Raw genomic sequence first — 1,265 nt, forward strand, 5'->3', positions numbered from 1 at the left:
GCTCCGTCCGCCTGCCCTTCCGAGGGTAGAACGTTCGCCGTTCGGTGCGCCCAAGTCCAAATTAATATGCCACCTCGCGGACTCCCGCTCTATGATTCCCTCTTCCGAAGCTAGCAGCGGGTCGCTCGGCCCTCAGAGCCAATCCTTCTCCCGAAGTTACGGATCCATTTTGCCGACTTCCCTTACCTACATTGTTCTATCGACCAGAGGCTGCGAACCTTGGAGACCTGCGGCGGATTGAGGTACGGCCCGAGGCGAGAGCGAACACATTATTTCAAAATAAAAAAAGAAAGAGTTTAGCCGTCGGAGTTTCAAGGACCGTCGAGTCGTAGCCGAACAGGCCCCCGCTGGAGCCGGCTTTGCGGATAAAGTTGATTGCTCTCGCTCCCTATCTCCGGCAGAACCGCTTCCAGGGTCAGCGAGCGCACCTCAAAAAGAAAAGTTAACTCTTCTCGACTCTCCCGACGGTGTATCCGACCTTCTNTGCGTCGCCGCTTGTGCTCCGCCTTCGGGTACGGGAATCCTAACCCGTTTCCCTTTCGGCCCGTGCATTGGGTGAGACTGATTTTTAATGATTTTCAAAAACGTCCCGCTTCCCGTAGGATTTCTCCCAGGCCTTAGGACCGACTAACCCGCGGCCGATCGAAGGAGCAACGCGGAACCCTTCTCCACTTCGGCCTTCGAGGTTCTCGCTCGAATATTTGCTACTACCACCAAGATCGGCACCCGCGGCCGCTACACCCAGACTCGCGTCTAAGGCTTCAGCGCTGACCGCGGCGACCCTCCTACTCGTCTCGGCTTCGGTCAGTCTCTACCGGCAGGCCGGAGAAAATTGCCGAGACGGCCGGGTGTAGGCTGCACGCTACAGCGCCATCCATTTTCAGGGCCCACCAATTCGGCAGGTGAGTTGTTACACACTCCTTGGCGGATACCGACTTCCATGGTCACCGTCCTGCTGTCTTCGATGGACGCCTTTTGTGGGTTCTGCTGAGCGTGACGATCGGGCGCCTTAACCCGGCGTTTGGTTCATCCCACAGCGCCAGTTCTGCTTACCAAAAGTGGCCCACTTGGCACTCGTACATTTCGACGGGGGCCGAGCCTCCCAGATCGAGCGGTAGGCACCCCTTCTCGCCCGTTCAAAGTTTGACAATAGCTCCACGCCATTTCGGCACGGACTCCTCTAATCATTCGCTTTACCGGACGAAACTGTCTCGGCGAGCGCCAGCTATCCTGGGGGAAACTTCGGAGGGACCAGCTACTAGATG

At 57.4% G+C, this 1,265-nt stretch overlaps 1 protein-coding gene across 1 annotated transcript; it reads left to right on the forward strand.

Annotated features, from left to right (window-relative positions):
* Positions 1-91: 91 nt before the first annotated feature.
* On the forward strand, positions 92-241 carry LOTGIDRAFT_145533 (hypothetical protein; the record flags this gene model as incomplete). The annotated part of the gene is made up of 1 exon (XM_009058582.1): positions 92-241. One exon carries the CDS (start codon positions 92-94, stop codon positions 239-241), a length of 150 nt encoding a protein of 49 aa, XP_009056830.1.
* Between the last annotated feature and the right edge of the window lie 1,024 nt (positions 242-1,265).

Source organism: Lottia gigantea (genome assembly GCF_000327385.1).
Source record: "Lottia gigantea unplaced genomic scaffold LOTGIsca_345, whole genome shotgun sequence".
Classification (NCBI taxonomy): domain Eukaryota; kingdom Metazoa; phylum Mollusca; class Gastropoda; family Lottiidae; genus Lottia; species Lottia gigantea.